The sequence below is a fragment of the Phytophthora ramorum genome (assembly GCF_020800215.1).
Source record: "Phytophthora ramorum isolate Pr-102 chromosome Unknown Phyram_PR-102_s0019, whole genome shotgun sequence".
Classification (NCBI taxonomy): domain Eukaryota; phylum Oomycota; class Peronosporomycetes; order Peronosporales; family Peronosporaceae; genus Phytophthora; species Phytophthora ramorum.
Window position 1 is genome coordinate 409,731 of NW_027150665.1, and position 18,741 is coordinate 428,471.

Consider the following 18,741-nt stretch of genomic DNA (forward strand, 5'->3'; position numbering starts at 1 on the left):
CAAGCATATCCGACTAGGCTCTTGCTCCACGGTGCTGAAGCAGACGCCACGGAGGCAGGATAGGGCGAGAAGCTATGAATGCTCGGGTTATGATGAGCTCTAATGACAACGTAGCGCTCGATGTTTTCGCTCTTGCCGTTCGAGCAAGACCGCTCTATGACGCGCGCCTTCACGAGAATAATGAGCGTTCAAAGTCAGCAAGAACACACCAACAGCTCGTATCCGATAGCACCAAGCGCACTATGCATTCCAATTAGCAGCAAATAATTACTGCACCAATGCTCCGAGGCAATCTATCGCTGCTGGCACCAGCTGCAACAATTCACAGATAACCCAAAAGTAAAACGAAGATACATCATATACTTGAACCTTCATTCAAAAGAGTTTATATACCGCTACATCGATCGACAGATCCGTTGGAGCTGCCTGCTGAAGCCGCGTACTTGATCCGAAGACAAGTTGATTCGTCAAGCTACTCGTCCTCACAGTGAGGACTCAGAAGGCTTGACATGACACTGACAACAATCGAAGCTGCTTACAGCGACGCGCACGTGGCCGAGAAACCGTTCGCGTACGAGTACACGTTGAGCACCAGGCCGCTCGTGGGCACAGTCAGCTCGCAGTCGGGCGGGTTGAGCGACACGATCTTGGTGATCATCGTGTTGCACGCCGTGGACGCGCACATGAGCGAGTACTGCGCCGTCGTGGGCAACGCCGTGGCCGTCAGCATCGAGTAGCCAGAGTCGGTCGCGCACTGGTTGAACGACGAGTCCGACAGGATGCTCACGAGCGCCACGTACGCGGCCGTCTGCTGGGTCGTGGTGCACGTGGTGGCGGAGGTGGAGCCCACGAGGGCGGCGACGGTGGCGGCGAACAGGGCGCGGAAGTTCATCGTGGAGGTGGTGGGGAGTGGTGGAGGAGTGTGGGTGACGGAGCAAATTGCACAATGGGAGTTCGGCTGTTCGCTGCGGCGGCGGGCTCGATGGACTGTGTGTGTTTATGCATGGCTAGATCAACGTCGATACAGCAGCCACTGCACCGTTGCCTCGGGAGTGCTCGAACGGCAAAGCTCTCGGCACTCCGCCGGAGTCTCCGGTGCTTTCGGCGACTGGAAAGAGTTGTCCCCGTCAGCAGCAGCACGAATTGATACCGGTATCCTGGCTGCCGACGAGAGAAGGACGCCGTCTGGTCCTGCAACAGAGGAACGGCATTTGCACGAGAGAAGCGACCGCGGGATCCGCGCGGGCCTGGCTGTGAAAGCGTCCACATCGCACAAGAGACCGAGGCACGCGTCTTTCGTGACGCGGATGGAGACGATCTTGAGCCGCCACGAGTGTGCACACCAACCGCTTTGGTTGTCTCGGGGCGACACGATGCGGTCGCTTTCAATGCTATCAACAACTGGCGTTGTGTGCCGCTGATGCAGCTCTGCCACAATGGCGCATGTACCGGCACGAGTCACGGCGTGGCAGTCACTCGTCCACGCTGACGAGGATGACGCTGACGAGGATGACGCTGCCAGAAATGCACTCCTACCCTAGAGCAGTTTCTCGCATCGCCTGCAGCTCGCTGCATCTCGGGTTGGCTTTGTTTGAGCACCGTTCGCCGACTGCCAGGGTACGCGTTACCACTCTACGGACGCAGCACCGTAGAAGAGGCGCAGGCTTTGATCACGTGCCACATTGTCTTGACACGATGAGCGGATACTGATTGAAGGGATCCGTTGCCTAACGCTACCAGCTCTGCTCGGACTCCTGCTTGGGATCTCCTGGGCGTGGTCGACAGCTTTCACACCGCTGCTGGGCAACACACAATGAGTAACCCGAGATGGAAGGATGGATACACCTCCAAGGATCCTCGACCGCCAACGAGTTGTAGTCTTCATCATGCACACATTGTTGCCGCCCGGTGTCAGACGCACATGAGTATTCCGGCAGCCCTCGTTGGCAATCCACACGATCACAGTACATACATGTACTGCAGGATCGGTGTGCGCGTCATCAACAGTGCTACATGGATGATGCCGTGTAGGCTCAGGCTCGGCCAAGCAGACCTGCATCTTCTTCATCCCCCTAACACTGGTGTTACGAGTCAGCTGCGAATGTTTGTCTGTTTGGGTCAAACGAACGTGAGTGCTTGCTGTTGTCCGCTTCAGTTGCAATCAGCTTCGCTGCTCACGACCGACTGATTAAGTTAAGGATATCTTCGCAATACTACCAAGTATGCTACCAAGTAGTAGTTGTTGCTCGCAGTGGCTAAGATCGCAATCACTCCAACTTGAAGTGGACGTCCGTATCTTTTTCGGTGCTCGAACTGGCATTGGACGCCTAACAACGCCCAAACGCAACGCTCGGCACCAGCAGTGGGTAGATCGACCGCATACATGTAGTCCCTCATCAACTCCAACATTGTTGTGTCGCATGGACACGTGGCGTCTAGCTTTGAAAGCAGCGTGACACCCTCCGCATGGGCCTTCACACAGAACCTCACGCCCCAAGTTGGGGCCCAACCGCTTCTTTGCGAGTTGCCCACAGCCACAACCACCAAACAGCAATACAGCAATACAGCCATACGGCCATACAGCAATACAGCAATACAACCATACGGCCATACAGCAATACAGCAATACAGCAATACAGCAATACAGCAATACAGCCATACAGCCATACAGCTTACACCAAACGCCAAGAATGCGTGAGAAAACATCGATGCATTCATTCATTCATTCACTAACGTTTGTTCATAAAGCTCGCCCGCACAGCCAAGCAGGCGACGCATTCGGTAAAAGCGCTTGTCGCTTCTGTCTGGCCAGGAAGGAACATGACTACAGCGACGCACACGTCGACGCAAAGTCGTTCGCGTACGTGTACACATCGATCACGAGGCCGCTCGTGGGCACCGTCAGGTCGCAGTCAGGCGGGTTCAGCGCGATGATCTCCTCGATCATCTCCTGGCACGCCGTCGACGCGCACATGAGCGTGTACTGGGCCGTCGTGGGCAACGCCGTGGCCGTCAGCATCGAGTAGCCAGAGTCGCTGGCGCACGTCGAGAAGGACGATTCCGACAGGATACTCACGAGCGCCACGTACGCGGCGGTCTGCTGGGTGGTGGTGCAGGCCGTGGCGGAGACGGATCCGACGAGAGCGGCGGCGGCGGCGGCGAGGAGAGCGGCGAACTGCATCTTGGTGTGGAGTGGGGGAGCGGAGACTTGTGGTTGACAAGGCAAATGTTGCAATGAGCAAGACTGCGGGTCGGGATGGCGTCCATGCGAGGCGAGCGTGGCATCGCCTTTATTTGCGCGGATGGTTGGATATCGTGGCACCAGTTACTGATGGCAGACCTCGTAGTCACTAACAACAGTGTATCCGAGGTTGAGTAGGGTAGTGAGCCATCGTGGTGGTGGCTTATCCAGCAAGTCCTTCGGCTGCTAGTACTGCTGAAGTGGGGATCTGACTGTCGCAGCGGCGGCATGCCGGGTGTATCTTTCCTCAGACAGACGCTGCGAAACTGAGGCGAGGTGCTCGTCGATCTCGATCGATCCAGCACTGGGAGCAGTCCCGACGAAGGCAAGATAGGGCAAGAAGACAGGTGGGGGCAGTCGCCTATCAGTCCGGTAGTACCGGTAGCTTCGCCGCTTGCTGCGGTAGCTTGACGTGATGCATTTCACGACACCATTTTGTATTCATTGAAGTGCTTAGCGCTTTCGCTGTTCGCGGCCTTTGTCTACCTGGATGAGCATCATCAGCCTTCAGGTGTGTGTGTGTGGGGGGGGGAGGGCAGTGTGAATTCGAGCAATCGAGCGACAACCCATTTGCATTGTCCTCAGCCAATACCGGGTTCGGCCTTGGACACAGAACTAGGTTGTGCCTGCTCAGAGCCCTCATCTCAAGACTGCTTGCCTAACGCTACTTCGCCAGCGATTATCCCCGACCGAGACGGAAAGAACGCATATGACGAGACGATAACTGAAGCAACAACATTCATATTCATTTCGCCCACGAGCTTAGAGAGCGATGCGAAACAACTGGACGGGATACAGGGGAACCCGCTTACATACTGCCTACGAGCGCTTCCTTGTCATTATTCCAGAAGCAAAGGCCTGATGGTCTTCTACGACAATCCAAGTCGAGGCTTGCGGTGGCGTAGCAGCAGGTGATGGCGCTTACAGCGACGTGCACTTGGACGAGAAGCCGTTCGCGTACGTGTACACGTCCAGCACCAGGCCGCTCGTGGGCACAGTCAGGTCACAGTGAGGCGGGTTGAGCGCCACGATCTTCTTGATCATCGTGTTGCATGCCGTGGACTTGCACATGAGCGTGTACTGCGCCGACGTGGGCAGCGCCTTGGCCGTGAGCATCGAATAGCCCGAGTCCTTGGAGCACTGCGAGAAGGATGACTCCGAGATGATGCTCACGAGTGTCTTGTACGCAGCGGTCTGCTGGGTGGTGGTGCACGCGGCGGCGTTGGCGGAGCCGACTAGGGCGGCGACGGCAGCGAGCAGAGCGGTGAAGTTCATCTTGGTGGCGGTGGTTCGTGACTGAGAAAATTGCGGAATGAGCGAGAGGAACCCGGGCGATCGAAAGTAATCGGCTTGCGTCCGGTGTTGAAGAGCACCCGGTCTCCGAATGGACTCCCAGTGCTGTCACTGCGGGGCGGGTGTTCGTTTTCAGTCTGGCCGGGTGGAAAGGCGGACAGGATCCGATCCCGAACAGCTTTTTGGCGTCTACAATCGATCCAACGGTTCGACGCAGCGTATCCCATGGATATCGTGCCATGGTGCTCATCGCTGATCTTTTGAGTTTGTATCCTAGATACAGCTGTGCTGGTTTTGTTGTGCGTACCGGAGTGTTGTGGCAGCAAAAAATGGAGCTCGGCGCACACGCAGCCTCAGCGGAAAAGACCGAGTATCGTGCGGCGCGGCAGCAATGGTCACGCGAGTGCAAGATGATAACAAGCAGCCAGCTGAGCACACTGCACCAGTGGATACGTTTTGCCATGTGTGGCTGGTATTGACAGGACGTTTGCATTGAAAGTGAACGCACGGAGCTCAATTGTGTGCATTGTTTGTCTCTATGCGGAGCTAAGTTAGCGATTATTTCGCTCGAGGGCTACCAGATAATGAATCACATTATGATTCAGGGCTGCTTCCCAAACTTGTCAAATCCTTGCAACTGCATATCTGGGGCGACCGTGTATCTAAGGCTACAGCAATCTGGTCTGCAACAAAGGAATGGGTCTTTCAGATTGATGGAGTGCATCGTCTCAACGACACCCGAGTCTTTCCATTGTACAGATCACCCGCCGTGAACCCTGCACAGTTCGTCCAATTAAAACATCACACATCTCACATGCGCTATTGAGCCTCATAAAACACAGCTCACAGAGGCAATCACCAGCTCTAACTTCAATTATTCAGACCAGCTTGGAGTCGAGCATTAACAGCGCGCAGCCTTCGCGAAAGTACATATATTCGAAGAGCTTTGTGTAGCAACAAATATCGACGCGTGTCATTATCCGGGATCCCGGGACGAGATACAAACTCAAAAGATCAGCGATGAGCACCATGGCACGATATTCATGGGATACGCTGGGTCGAACCGTTGGATCGATTGTAGACGCCAAAAAGCTGTTCGGGATCGGATCCTGTCCGCCTTTCCACCCGGCCAGACTGAAAACGAACACCCGCCCCGCAGTGACAGCACTGGGAGTCCATTCGGAGACCGGGTGCTCTTCAACATCGGACGCAAGCCGATTACTTTCGATCGCCCGGGTTCCTCTCGCTCATTCCGCAATTTTCTCAGTCACGAACCACCGCCACCAAGATGAACTTCACCGCTCTGCTCGCTGCCGTCGCCGCCCTAGTTGGCTCCGCCAACGCCGCCGCGTGCACCACCACCCAGCAGACCGCTGCGTACAAGACACTCGTGAGCATCATCTCGGAGTCATCCTTCTCGCAGTGCTCCAAGGACTCGGGCTATTCGATGCTCACGGCCAAGGCGCTGCCCACGTCGGCGCAGTACACGCTCATGTGCAAGTCCACGGCATGCAACACGATGATCAAGAAGATCGTGGCGCTCAACCCGCCTCACTGTGACCTGACTGTGCCCACGAGCGGCCTGGTGCTGGACGTGTACACGTACGCGAACGGCTTCTCGTCCAAGTGCACGTCGCTGTAAGCGCCATCACCTGCTGCTACGCCACCGCAAGCCTCGACTTGGATTGTTGTAGAAGACCATCAGGCCTTTGCTTCTGGAATAATGACAAGGAAGCGCTCGTAGGCAGTATGTAAGCGGGTTCCCCTGTATCCCGTCCAGTTGTTTCGCATCGCTCTCTAAGCTCGTGGGCGAAATGAATATGAATGTTGTTGCTTCAGTTATCGTCTCGTCATATGCGTTCTTGTCGTCTCGGTCGGGGATAATCGCTGGCGAAGTAGCGTTAGGCAAGCAGTCTTGAGATGAGGGCTCTGAGCAGGCACAACCTAGTTCTGTGTCCAAGGCCGAACCCGGTATTGGCTGAGGACAATGCAAATGGGTTGTCGCTCGATTGCTCGAATTCACACTGCCCTCCCCCCCCCACACACACACACCTGAAGGCTGATGATGCTCATCCAGGTAGACAAAGGCCGCGAACAGCGAAAGCGCTAAGCACTTCAATGAATACAAAATGGTGTCGTGAAATGCATCACGTCAAGCTACCGCAGCAAGCGGCGAAGCTACCGGTACTACCGGACTGATAGGCGACTGCCCCCACCTGTCTTCTTGCCCTATCTTGCCTTCGTCGGGACTGCTCCCAGTGCTGGATCGATCGAGATCGACGAGCACCTCGCCTCAGTTTCGCAGCGTCTGTCTGAGGAAAGATACACCCGGCATGCCGCCGCTGCGACAGTCAGATCCCCACTTCAGCAGTACTAGCAGCCGAAGGACTTGCTGGATAAGCCACCACCACGATGGCTCACTACCCTACTCAACCTCGGATACACTGTTGTTAGTGACTACGAGGTCTGCCATCAGTAACTGGTGCCACGATATCCGATCATCCGCGCAAATAAAGGCGATGCCACGCTCGCCTCGCATGGACGCCATCCCGACCCGCAGTCTTGCTCATTGCAACATTTGCCTTGTCAACCACAAGTCTCCGCTCCCCCACTCCACACCAAGATGCAGTTCGCCGCTCTCCTCGCCGCCGCCGCCGCCGCTCTCGTCGGATCCGTCTCCGCCACGGCCTGCACCACCACCCAGCAGACCGCCGCGTACGTGGCGCTCGTGAGTATCCTGTCGGAATCGTCCTTCTCGACGTGCGCCAGCGACTCTGGCTACTCGATGCTGACGGCCACGGCGTTGCCCACGACGGCCCAGTACACGCTCATGTGCGCGTCGACGGCGTGCCAGGAGATGATCGAGGAGATCATCGCGCTGAACCCGCCTGACTGCGACCTGACGGTGCCCACGAGCGGCCTCGTGATCGATGTGTACACGTACGCGAACGACTTTGCGTCGACGTGTGCGTCGCTGTAGTCATGTTCCTTCCTGGTCAGACAGAAGCGACAAGCGCTTTTACCGAATGCGTCGCCTGCTTGGCTGTGCGGGCGAGCTTTATGAACAAACGTTAGTGAATGAATGAATGAATGCATCGATGTTTTCTCACGCATTCTTGGCGTTTGGTGTAAGCTGTATGGCTGTATTGCTGTTTGGTGGTTGTGGCTGTGGGCAACTCGCAAAGAAGCGGTTGGGCCCCAACTTGGGGCGTGAGGTTCTGTGTGAAGGCCCATGCGGAGGGTGTCACGCTGCTTTCAAAGCTAGACGCCACGTGTCCATGCGACACAACAATGTTGGAGTTGATGAGGGACTACATGTATGCGGTCGATCTACCCACTGCTGGTGCCGAGCGTTGCGTTTGGGCGTTGTTAGGCGTCCAATGCCAGTTCGAGCACCGAAAAAGATACGGACGTCCACTTCAAGTTGGAGTGATTGCGATCTTAGCCACTGCGAGCAACAACTACTACTTGGTAGCATACTTGGTAGTATTGCGAAGATATCCTTAACTTAATCAGTCGGTCGTGAGCAGCGAAGCTGATTGCAACTGAAGCGGACAACAGCAAGCACTCACGTTCGTTTGACCCAAACAGACAAACATTCGCAGCTGACTCGTAACACCAGTGTTAGGGGGATGAAGAAGATGCAGGTCTGCTTGGCCGAGCCTGAGCCTACACGGCATCATCCATGTAGCACTGTTGATGACGCGCACACCGATCCTGCAGTACATGTATGTACTGTGATCGTGTGGATTGCCAACGAGGGCTGCCGGAATACTCCTGTGCGTCTGACACCGGGCGGCAACAATGTGTGCATGATGAAGACTACAACTCGTTGGCGGTCGAGGATCCTTGGAGGTGTATCCATCCTTCCATCTCGGGTTACTCATTGTGTGTTGCCCAGCAGCGGTGTGAAAGCTGTCGACCACGCCCAGGAGATCCCAAGCAGGAGTCCGAGCAGAGCTGGTAGCGTTAGGCAACGGATCCCTTCAATCAGTATCCGCTCATCGTGTCAAGACAATGTGGCACGTGATCAAAGCCTGCGCCTCTTCTACGGTGCTGCGTCCGTAGAGTGGTAACGCGTACCCTGGCAGTCGGCGAACGGTGCTCAAACAAAGCCAACCCGAGATGCAGCGAGCTGCAGGCGATGCGAGAAACTGCTCTAGGGTAGGAGTGCATTTCTGGCAGCGTCATCCTCGTCAGCGTCATCCTCGTCAGCGTGGACGAGTGACTGCCACGCCGTGACTCGTGCCGGTACATGCGCCATTGTGGCAGAGCTGCATCAGCGGCACACAACGCCAGTTGTTGATAGCATTGAAAGCGACCGCATCGTGTCGCCCCGAGACAACCAAAGCGGTTGGTGTGCACACTCGTGGCGGCTCAAGATCGTCTCCATCCGCGTCACGAAAGACGCGTGCCTCGGTCTCTTGTGCGATGTGGACGCTTTCACAGCCAGGCCCGCGCGGATCCCGCGGTCGCTTCTCTCGTGCAAATGCCGTTCCTCTGTTGCAGGACCAGACGGCGTCCTTCTCTCGTCGGCAGCCAGGATACCGGTATCAATTCGTGCTGCTGCTGACGGGGACAACTCTTTCCAGTCGCCGAAAGCACCGGAGACTCCGGCGGAGTGCCGAGAGCTTTGCCGTTCGAGCACTCCCGAGGCAACGGTGCAGTGGCTGCTGTATCGACGTTGATCTAGCCATGCATAAACACACACAGTCCATCGAGCCCGCCGCCGCAGCGAACAGCCGAACTCCCATTGTGCAATTTGCTCCGTCACCCACACTCCTCCACCACTCCCCACCACCTCCACGATGAACTTCCGCGCCCTGTTCGCCGCCACCGTCGCCGCCCTCGTGGGCTCCACCTCCGCCACCACGTGCACCACGACCCAGCAGACGGCCGCGTACGTGGCGCTCGTGAGCATCCTGTCGGACTCGTCGTTCAACCAGTGCGCGACCGACTCTGGCTACTCGATGCTGACGGCCACGGCGTTGCCCACGACGGCGCAGTACTCGCTCATGTGCGCGTCCACGGCGTGCAACACGATGATCACCAAGATCGTGTCGCTCAACCCGCCCGACTGCGAGCTGACTGTGCCCACGAGCGGCCTGGTGCTCAACGTGTACTCGTACGCGAACGGCTTCTCGGCCACGTGCGCGTCGCTGTAAGCAGCTTCGATTGTTGTCAGTGTCATGTCAAGCCTTCTGAGTCCTCACTGCGAGGACGAGTAGCTTGACGAATCAACTTGTCTTCGGATCAAGTACGCGGCTTCAGCAGGCAGCTCCAACGGATCTGTCGATCGATGTAGCGGTATATAAACTCTTTTGAATGAAGGTTCAAGTATACACTTGCCTGCCATTGTTTTTGAAGCTAAGGGGTGAATGTTGTCCTGGAAGGATGGTTTGTACGATATAAAGCAGTGCCTATTTGGTGGAATTAATAGAGCATCGTTTGGTACTTGTCCACTCTGCAACTTGAGCAATTCGTTCAAGTGCATTTGATGCTGACTCATCGAATCGTAAATGTAGCCATTTTTCTGGAGCCCAAATACTGTACGATCCGCTCTGGCTTTCGGTCAAAAGGCACTACCGTGCTCGTTTCCAAACCATAACCTTCTACATTGAATAACCTATCTTCTAGGTTTCTCTCTCTTGGGCTTGAACATTAAAATAGCCCTTCCAGATCTTTTCAGCCTATCCAACCTCATCCCAATCCCGCAGGGGGTTGGTACGTCGCTCTTTCCATTCCGCATCCATTCCGTATGCGCCCATGGCCTCCCCCTCCGACGTGGATGACGGCCTCGTGTTCCTGCCGCGCGCGTCCTCGGCGCTCGAGTTGCTGTGCGTGGCGCTGTACGTGTCTCTGGCCCTCGTGGCCGCGTGCCGCGCGCAGGCCACTTCTTTCCAGCGCAGCACGTTCCAGCGGCTCATGGTGCTCTTTGCGTTGTTCCGGGCCGCGTCATTCGTGAGCCAGGGCGTACTGCGCAACGTGCTGAACCGCGCGGCGCTGTGCCTGTTCTTCAGCCTCGTGCTCTTCCAGACGCTCTGGTGGATCGACATCGCCAACCCGAAGGTCTCGCGCCGCTCGAGACGCATCTGGGTGGCCTTCGTGCTGGCAAACGGGCTGTTCTATGCCTTCGTGCTGGGGCTCTCACTGCTGCACGAGGCTGCGGTGGCCGAAGCCCGCAGCAAGCACCAGCGGCTTAAGCGCGCTACGCTCTGGACGGGCGTCCTGCCCGTGCTACTGATCGCCGCGGGCAGCCTCGTGAGCTCGCTGGGGCTGCTCTACTCAACGTGGCAGATGCGCCTGCGCGTGGAGCGTGTGCTGCGACCCTCGGGCGACGGCCTGAGACGCAGACTGGACGAGCGGGTGGAGCGGAAGCTCACGCGGGCGCTGCGCTTCACGGGGCTCGTCATGGGGGCGTGCTCGGCGCTCTTCCTACTAAGGACAATCATGTACATTCAACGACCTTTCTCTCACCAGGGATGTGGAGACATCCACAGCCCCGACGTGTGCGTCATTGTGGGCTACGCCATCCCCGAGATCGTACCCTGCGTGCTCTTCATGGTGCTCATGTGGGAAGTGGAGCCGACGCTCGAGATCCCGTCGCGCAGGAGCCTGAGCTACAACAACGGTCGAGTCACGTCCGAGGCCACCCCGCTGCTGGACAACGAGGTGCTGCCCAGGCCGCTGCTGGTAGCAGCCAAGAATCGTGGGGATGCCGTTGCCCGAGCGGCGCCACCCAACTCGCCTCCGGGCTCACAGGGAGGGTACTTGACGGTTGGTCGACGCCCAAGTCCGTTGTCCCTGGGGCTTGGAAGTAGCGTGTTGGACCGCGCGAAACGACGATTGGAGCTTGTGGTTCGCCAGCATTTGGGTGGAGGAAACTCAGAGCAGCAACAGCAATGTGGCAGGTCTGCAAGGCTTGATTCAACGAGCAGTGCAGGCTCGCCGTCAGCGTCCGAGTACGAGCGACAGGCAACACAGGTGGCTGTGTCCGATGGGTCATGGAGCGATGACACGAGATGGCCAGCACGGTCTGCTTCACAAAATGTGCCGTGCGCGTGGTTATCGTTTCAGTGCTTCAATTTGAAGCTGCCCTCGAAATCATCGCTGACGTCATCATCGTTTGTTGTGCTACACCTGATGAATGCCGAGACAGGCGCAGTACTGACCGAGGTTGGCCGAACCGAGATCTCGCATTCTGAGGACCCGTGTTTCCACATGATGGTGGCCGTTGAAATGCGCGAGCAGGATTTGCTCCGCGCCTCGGTGTACTCGGTTCGAAATGAGAACTCATTGGAGGACCTGAATAGCCAGTGGCTTGTCGGAGACCCGCTTGTTCCGCTTTCGTCATTTATGACGGGCTCAACACCCCCAATCGGACGGGCGTCCATTTTTTCGCTGTATTCCCCGCTATCTCGGACGCAATCCTCAGGTGAAATCGTTATTCGCTGCGAAGCGGAGGTAAAAGGTTTACACGCCGGAATGTCTGCTGGCGGGCTTGAGCGCATCACTCGATCATTCATGTATATCGGAATTAACAATACCGATGCAGATGATGTCTCGCCCCGCGATGATTCAACGTACTCGGAGATTGCTCAGCAGATGATCAATCTTGCATCCACCTCCCAACGCTCACAAGGAAAAATGCTGGTCGAAGAAGAGCTGATCGAAAGTGTGTACACTTGGGAGGTACCTTATCAATTGCTCCAGTTGATCTTGTCTGACTTGCTGGTCAAACTTGACTCGCTAAAGCGCGAAATTGCGGCCGAGGATGGAGATGAAAGCTCATCGTCGACCCCCTCCAGTCAATTGTCAACCCCAAGCGTCGGTGGTTATTCACTACCCTCAGCGATTCCTTCCTCTCCGAGAGCCCTCGGCACTGTGCAAGAGCATGATAGGACTAACATGACACAGTCGTCGGAAGACTCAGAATCGCTGCGATCTGGTGCATCCGGAATGAGCTCTTCGCTTCAATTTGAGAACCGAGTTAGGCCGGCAACCAGCGTCGGAATGCTATCGGAGATGATCATTCAGATTCAAGATGACGCCATTGAGCGCAAAAAGCGAAAGTGGCGTCTGGATCTTGTCAAAACAATGGAGCAGTACATATCGGAGGTGGAAGACTCGATTTTACGGTACGGAACTACGCAGCATGCGGGGCTCACTTTCAAACCAAGCACTATGAAAGCAGACGCGGATCTACGTTTCCTGGCGTTGAATCTTCATCAGCAATTGATGACTGTGGGTAATGCAGCCCCTACGTCTGAAAAAGACGTCCAATACGGCGACCAAACTAGCGCGGCGCGCTACGCCCGTCTTGTGAATTCATTTGTCGGGACGCTAATGTCGTCACCATTGCACTTGTCGAGAGAATCCAGCGTGCGCGGACAGCAGACTGACCTCGATTCCGTGCAGTTCATCGATGATGATATCAACGACGAGAAAGAGATCGTATTTTCTCCACCCTCCGAAGAATCGCCTCTTGAGCCTGTAGAGGCCCTCCGTCGGCGCGTGATATCATTTGACTCTGCTGAGACTATTGTCAACAAGGGAGCTTCAGGCCAAGCCATTTCTGTTCCTTCTGAGCAACGAAAGCTGGCAGAAACCATTGTGGCGATGGGAATTACTGAGGAGGAATTCGAGAGTATCTATGGCATTGATGATACTGTTGACTCGTCGGATATGACGACGGATGTCATTGCTGACGTAGCACCAATCAGTGTTGATGCCGACGAAGTGAAGCGGGCCGTATCAACCAACGATGGTGATGGGTCTCCAGAGGGCTCAGTTTCGAGCGCGCAGTCGAAAAACCCTTCGCTGTCGATTAACACGAGGGCTAGAGGCCGAGTTCCTTTTCACAAGCATCGGATGTACGGCACGACGACAGTCGGTGCTTTTGCAGCACATGTATACGGATTCAAGAGTGGCGGCGTTCGTCAGATGCGTGAAGAGTTAGAGAGGCTTCATGGGCGGCTTGTGAAAGAAGCACAGGCGAGCTCGGATCTCACAATGGACGCGTTGGAGCGCAAGTATAACGAGCTCAAATGGGATGTGGAGCGTCGGCTCGAGGTAGCGTTCTGCCAAGCAATGAGTGCCCTCGTCACGTGCTTCCAACAAACGCTGTACGTCCATGCGCACGACCACTTGGATTTCGGTCCCCATCCGCTGAAGGCTTGCGGCATCGACTACTTGGAAATGCTTACAAGGGTTGGCTTCTTGTTTTCGGTGGAAAGCTTACTCTCTACATATGGCAACGAGTTGGGGATGTTGGGCGACACGGAAGCTGCCGTAAAGGAGCTCGGACGTATCCACATCAAGCTGAGACCTGTGAAGTCACCACGCGCTGCTTCTTTTCGCGTCTCAATCACTTCTGGGCCATCGGGTATCGTGATCGAGCTCCCTATCATCACGCGTCGTGGGAGCGAGTTTCCGGATCGGAGCATGCACCGGGTTCCAGGCCAGGACGCGATCTCAGGGGCAATTTATTTGCCGCTATCAACGCCGGAGCAGAAGATGCGCGCCAAGTTTATTTTCCAGAAACCCATCTGCGTGGTGCCAGTGATCTTTTCACAAGGGCTGAATGAAATGCAGACGGTCGCTAATACTGTTGGCAAGTCTTCTTTACAAAAGGAGATAAACGCAGAGAACGTGGTCGAGCTGGAGGCGTATGTGGACAGGTTTGCTGAATGGGTGTCCAAGAAACAGAGCAGAGATGAGGAATCAGCTGCCATTTACGATGCGGAGGACCTTGATCGGATTCAAACGTCTCTCATGGCTCTCAAGGTCGGCATTCAGCTATCAGGGCGATCCAAGCGTATGTCTATCCTGAGTTTGTCGTCGTCCATTGCGCGCTCCGTTGGCGGCGGTCGAGTGACGATGTGCAAATCGGCCAAAGATCGCACTTCGATGTCGATCACGCTCGAAGAAGCCAACCTTCTTGTGCGCTCCCACGGACTCCTTGCAGATGATGGGGAAGCATTCACCAACTTGCTTCGCACATACGGGGTCCGGCGCGAGAATGCACGGAAGAACATTGGCAAGGCACAGTATTGCTTCAGTGCGCTGCAGAACTACATGCTGCCGCAGGATTACCAGTGTCCGCCTGGTACAGGAGGCGGCAGTCGGGCGTATTCGTAGAATGGTATGGTGCTAGCAGGTAACTGGAACTATCATGGTACTGGGCGGGCTGTAATTTATCTTTCGATTTTTTATACTACATGTAGATCAAACGCTACGAACGGGGCACGCTGCCAAGACATGGTGTGTTCAGTGGTGCAGGATATCCTGCATCGACATGGTGCGAGAGCGAGCAAATGGGTGTTGTGGCTGGTGAGCTCTGCTCTCTTGAGTGGCTTGCTTGTCATTCTTGAAGGAGGTGAGGATGGAGGCGTCGACGAGTAGGTTCAGAGCAGGAATGGGCGACGGTGCCGGTCTGCCAGTTTGCGTGGAAACGATCGGTGTCCAGGCGTTTCTTTTGAAACACGGACTCACTGTTGCCAAAGCGACACTTTCTTTGCTTGGACTGACCCGCTGCAGGTCCAGGTTGAAGTCATGCATTGTGGGCGGAGGCGTCTGCAATGGCGCTGCTGAGGTGTACGGGAGAGGAAACAAAGATGTTACTTGCGCTGCCGTTGGCGCATTCGCGGTGAATTCGATCTCATCGGGTTCGGACATGCGCTCGTCGTCGTCGGAAACGCTTGTGGTGGCGTTGGACAGGGTTGGGGAGGAGCACCAGGAGCTTCTACGCCCAGCAGATAGCTTGGACGATGCCGCTCCACGCAATGTCGGTAGCCCCAGCTGTGGCATCTTCACCTGTAGCAAGCGCTTGGCGCTAGCGCCGCGAAGGCTGGGTGCATTGGGGTGGAGCAGTGCCGTGGGCGACGATTCGCCTTCCTTCTCGAGCTTGCGTCGCAGGTTCTCCATAGCTTCTTGTCGGATACGCTCGACGTTTTTCTCACTCCGGAAGCCCAGGTATGGCCAACGGCGAATGCCTAGAGACCGGCACACGCGGATGAGGGTGCGGCTACTGATGCCAAGGTCTTCCGCGGCTTTCTTGGCGGTGAATGTGAAGAGCTCGGCGAGCACGTCGAACGAGAGGGTCTTGATGCCGTGCCTCGTGTGGACGCGGACGACATACGACGCGTAGGAAGCCACCAGCGAACTTTTGTGAAGCATCATACCGGCCAAGACTGGAAACGAGGTCGCTGGTGGCGTGATGGTGTGTACAGAAGGCAATGGGCTGGCCATTCTGGAAGATGGCGGACTCGTGCAGTGGCCGAGTGGGTGAGAGCTCGGCGAGGCAAGTGACGACCGAGAGCTGGGCTACCAAAGACACGAGTCGCTGCTGGGCTGGCGTTTCTTGGTTGTGATCTGCTTACGGCAAAATCGAAAGTGGCGAGCAAAGGCCACTTGGCCGGGAGGCTAAGAATGGTGGCGACATGCGTCCCAGCGGTGGAAGAAGAACATCTACGCCCGGCATTGCGGTAACGGCGAGTGGTCTACGCCACTCTTCCACCCTTTGCGTCTTTCCAGTGCTGCCTGGTTTGTCGAGCAAACTGTGCCGAAGGTGACACACGCGGCGTTTAGTCATCGCCATTTTCGACGGAACTCGCGCGCAAGCCCGGCCGCCTAGTTGTTGCGCTGAAATGGTGCCGTTAGTGTTCTCGTTGAACCGACAGGCAGCGGTCTAATTTGCGTTGAAAGGATCTGCTGACGATATGCCAGCAGACACGTTGAAGTTGCTCTGAACTCTGGAAAAGCCAGTTGTGGTAATTACCGCGTTTCGACTACCCAAACGGCACTCGAAGACGAGTCCCTGGGTGGCGAGTAACAGGCTTTCCTCCACGGTCGCCTCGAGAGCAAGCGTTTGGTGTTGCAGCACGCTCCTTGCGCCAGGGGCTAAACGGAGAGTTTGGTGGTCGACACAGCATGGAGCAGATTTGTTTGCGATATAACTCGGGTTACGCAGCGAAACGGTTCACGAGCGACAAGGGAGCCGCACCCAATGGCAGTACCGCTGCAACGTGTATACAGCTTCACACAGTGGACAAACTGCAGCGTCCCAGTTGAACCCCATCGGCGAGCTGTATTTGGACACAGAGAAACGACGAGTCTTAGTCGAAGGAAATGGAGTCGCCAGTGGCGACTCGCCACCGGCTCAGGATGGCCCGGTTGTTTGCTGGTAATAAACGACTTGACGGGCCAGGAGGCTCTGGTGTGTGTTCAGATCGATAACTGACCTCGTCAGGGTGTGGTAGCGTACGAACCTGCTTAATTTCCCTTTATATTTCGTCGAACATGGAGCAAGTGAGGCCGAGTTGGTGGAAATTGGAGGCGGCACTCAAACAGCGGAAGATCCTTGCGGAGGTGGCTTACCGATGGAACCAGTGTAAGCTAACGAGCATGCAGCGCAATGGATTGGAAACTCTCTCAAAGCAAGCAAGACTGGTGGGCTAACGACGACTGCCACGTCAGGCTGAACGCTTGTTCTCAATGTTGAGTTTCCAGCTCCAGTACTATCCATGTTTCCTGGCGGTTTGACCCGCAAAAGCCACGGTTTGGTCACCCAGCGGGTTGGCCATCGACATCAAGCCGGTGCTCAATCCACACCGCAATGGCGAATGCGCGCGGCTATCCGAGCTCTATAGTCGCCCGCTGTCAGTCAGCGAGAAATTTCTTTTCGAGTCCCGCTCTCCATTGCAGCAAACTTAGTCCTACGCAAACCAGCCACACGCACATTGTCCTGTTGTTAGTCTTCGTACGAGATGACATGCCACGACATGTTGTCTACCGCTCTTAATGCCAACGCAGGCCAGCAATGAGGCGCTTCAAGATCACCGACAGTGCCATGCATTACTTCTACGCAAGGCTCCAGTACTCGTTCGACCCCGGATCGCCACCTCCTCGATCCGGATAGACAGCATCTTGATGCCACTCATCGACGTTTTTGAACGACTAAGTCGAAAATGACACGTTGGAATTGGTAGGCACAATGTGGCTCATTACAGGTTCCACCCTTTTCCTCTAGCCTCGGCCAAGTTCCAGCTCATCGCAGCATAAATAAAACTCTAGGTTGGGGAACAGTATAGCGTGCTCTGTGGATCAGTCCGCTTGGCAGCTTCCAGTCCAGCGAGCGATTGGGCGATAATGAACACTATTTAGCGGCTCTTGTAGCACGAAGCATTACATGTTGCCATCAGCTAGCACTGGACCGCATTCACGCACTGCGCTTGGTAAATGTCATCGTCCCTCGTTCCAGCCACGGCCACCTTGACTTCCGTCCAGTATCTCCATCCCGCATCTTCATCACTCCGTCTGCTGGGTCGTGGTGCACGTTTTGGTGGCGGAGGTGGAGCCTCCACGCAATACCACACGCCGTGTCCTGCTTCGAAACAAGACAAGTGACACCTCGCGACCTGCATCTTGACCTCGATCCACCAGCAACGGAGTCCTACATGGCCCCAGCTCCAACTCTCGTTTATTACTCGTACACAGGTCTCCAGTCCTATAGCGCCCCCAGGCCGACCCCTTCAAAGCCCCCGCCCGTGATCTCCATGGCCTCCGCCGTCGCCGACTCGTCCATCGCCTTCAGGATTCCAGTCGCTGCACCCTTGGGCTTCTTGAGCTTTGGAGACTTGCCCGGCCGCTTCACGTTCTGCAACAAATAATAAAATCTTAGTTCCCAAATATTAAAGGTGCTTTAGGATATCTATTCATCCGTACAACAGTCACGCCAAGCTTCTGGCAGAGCGCCTCGGCCTCCGCCCACTTGAGCACGCCGTACTCAAGGCACCACTTCTGCGCCATGCGGCTGTCGGGTCGCTGCTGCAGCAGGCTCTCGTAGAACACGCGGTCCGCGAAGCCCTGGCCAGCAAATAAGAAATGATAACATATTAGAGATTTTATAGTAGGTTATATATAACAACAAAACGAGAGCGCGTCTTCGCGACGACAGCCTCGCAAACGTACGGGCGACGGAGTTGGGTGCTTCTGGCCGGGCTTGCGGTTGGCCTCCTGCTCCTTGGACCACTCCTCCTCTTCGATCATGGCGCCGTAAGAATATATATAGCGACGCTTAGAATTCGTCAAGTCAATAAAAAAAAAGTCACTCATAGGAGGTTCGGTCCAAGAGTAACCATGTGACGTGTGACAAAATGCACACAATATTGTGTACAGATTGAAGGGAACGCACAAAACCGTGGAAA

At 55.8% G+C, this 18,741-nt stretch overlaps 3 protein-coding genes across 4 annotated transcripts; 1 reads left to right on the forward strand and 2 right to left on the reverse strand.

Annotated features, from left to right (window-relative positions):
- Nucleotides 1–10,300: 10,300 nt before the first annotated feature.
- KRP23_13845 lies at nt 10,301–14,674 on the forward strand (the record flags this gene model as incomplete). Of its 2 annotated transcripts, XM_067884607.1 has the most annotated exons (2): nt 10,301–10,824; nt 10,913–10,976. In XM_067884607.1, the coding sequence occupies 2 exons, from the start codon at nt 10,301–10,303 to the stop codon at nt 10,974–10,976; spliced, it is 588 nt and encodes a 195-aa protein (XP_067738000.1). The 2 variants fall into 2 exon arrangements, with proteins under 2 accessions (XP_067738000.1, XP_067738001.1); XM_067884608.1 differs by having other exon boundaries at nt 10,301–14,674.
- Nucleotides 14,675–14,803: 129 nt separating this feature from the next.
- Nucleotides 14,804–15,715, reverse strand: KRP23_13846 (uncharacterized protein; the record flags this gene model as incomplete). Its single annotated transcript, XM_067884609.1, has 1 exon — nt 14,804–15,715. One exon carries the CDS (start codon nt 15,713–15,715, stop codon nt 14,804–14,806), a length of 912 nt encoding a protein of 303 aa, XP_067738002.1.
- Nucleotides 15,716–18,041: 2,326 nt separating this feature from the next.
- On the reverse strand, nt 18,042–18,583 carry KRP23_13847 (uncharacterized protein; the record flags this gene model as incomplete). Its single annotated transcript, XM_067884610.1, has 3 exons — nt 18,042–18,191; nt 18,260–18,400; nt 18,506–18,583. 3 exons carry the CDS (start codon nt 18,581–18,583, stop codon nt 18,042–18,044), a joined length of 369 nt encoding a protein of 122 aa, XP_067738003.1.
- Between the last annotated feature and the right edge of the window lie 158 nt (nt 18,584–18,741).